The 1,081-nt window shown below is 39.3% G+C and overlaps 1 protein-coding gene across 1 annotated transcript; it reads right to left on the minus strand.

Annotated features, from left to right (window-relative positions):
* Positions 1 to 29: 29 nt before the first annotated feature.
* On the minus strand, positions 30 to 942 carry RP2 (RP2 activator of ARL3 GTPase). Its single transcript, XM_017864807.1, has one exon. The coding sequence runs from the start codon at positions 849 to 851 to the stop codon at positions 30 to 32; it is 822 nt and encodes a 273-aa protein (XP_017720296.1). The 5' UTR covers positions 852 to 942.
* Between the last annotated feature and the right edge of the window lie 139 nt (positions 943 to 1,081).

Genomic DNA, 1,081 nt, shown 5'->3' on the forward strand with positions numbered 1-1,081 from the left:
ATCTATTGGGGAGGGGTGGTGGCAAAGGATTACAACTTGAGGGTTGCCTGTATTTCCAATAGCCAATTTGAAAAGAATGGAAGTACTCCATAGTGGTCCATTTTTAAATCTAGGTGTATGACTATTTCTCTTCTCTTTGTCCTTACCTCATCAATTAGCTTCCTGGCATTTGCAATAGTATAATCACCAGCAAATAAAACCACTAAGCATGATTCATCGCTGCTCTTCTGTCTCTGACCCCGGGATATTGGAACAATGCTTCTATTGGCTTCTGTGGAAACACGAACAGCTTTGAGCTCTTCAGTAGTAGGTATAGGAACATAGTCCTGAATCACAGCTTCTTCTGGAAGAAGGCTCCAGTTGAGTTCTCCTGACACAGGTGTAAAGTCATGAATGTTACTCCATGTATTGTTGAAGATACTTAGCCCTGCATCTTTGAACTGGAAAGCTAATTCAGGATAGTACCATTGAAAACAGCCAAATTTGATATTTGAGGAAGACTCAATGATGGGTTGAGTGGCACAACACAAAAAGACTTCCAGCTTTCTACAATCTCGCACACGAAATTGTTGGCAGGCTAATGTGCACTTGCAATCTCTGCAATTCCGGAAAAACACGCTGCCTTTCACGGGTCCCAGAAAAATTATGCAGTTAGTACAGTCATCAATGGTAATTGTAGCAGAGTGATCAAAAATATAGATGTTACAGTTCTCACAGTCTTGAATGAGAAACTGTTGACCTGCTACTGTCCCAGGTAAGCGACCTACTGTTTCATCCTTCAGTCCACTGAACATGTAGTCTTTTGGATCAACCTGCAGGAACAAAACACAGACCTTGAGTATTATTAACATTATTCAACAAATATCAGCTAAATGCCTATTGGCTGCCAGGCACAGTTCTTAGTGCTGAAATAGAAATTCTTAAATCTCAAGGACTTTGAAACACAATAAGAAAATGAACAGGACAAATTGTTTCTCTCAATAATAATATAAAACTTATGATCTTAGTCAATATACACACCTCCCAGAAGACAGATCCACTATTTTTGCTATTAAATTGTGTTCTGGGCATGAAAGCTAAA

Source organism: Rhinopithecus bieti, unplaced genomic scaffold, assembly GCF_001698545.2.
Source record: "Rhinopithecus bieti isolate Rb0 unplaced genomic scaffold, ASM169854v2 scaffold_81645, whole genome shotgun sequence".
In the NCBI taxonomy this organism is placed as follows: domain Eukaryota; kingdom Metazoa; phylum Chordata; class Mammalia; order Primates; family Cercopithecidae; genus Rhinopithecus; species Rhinopithecus bieti.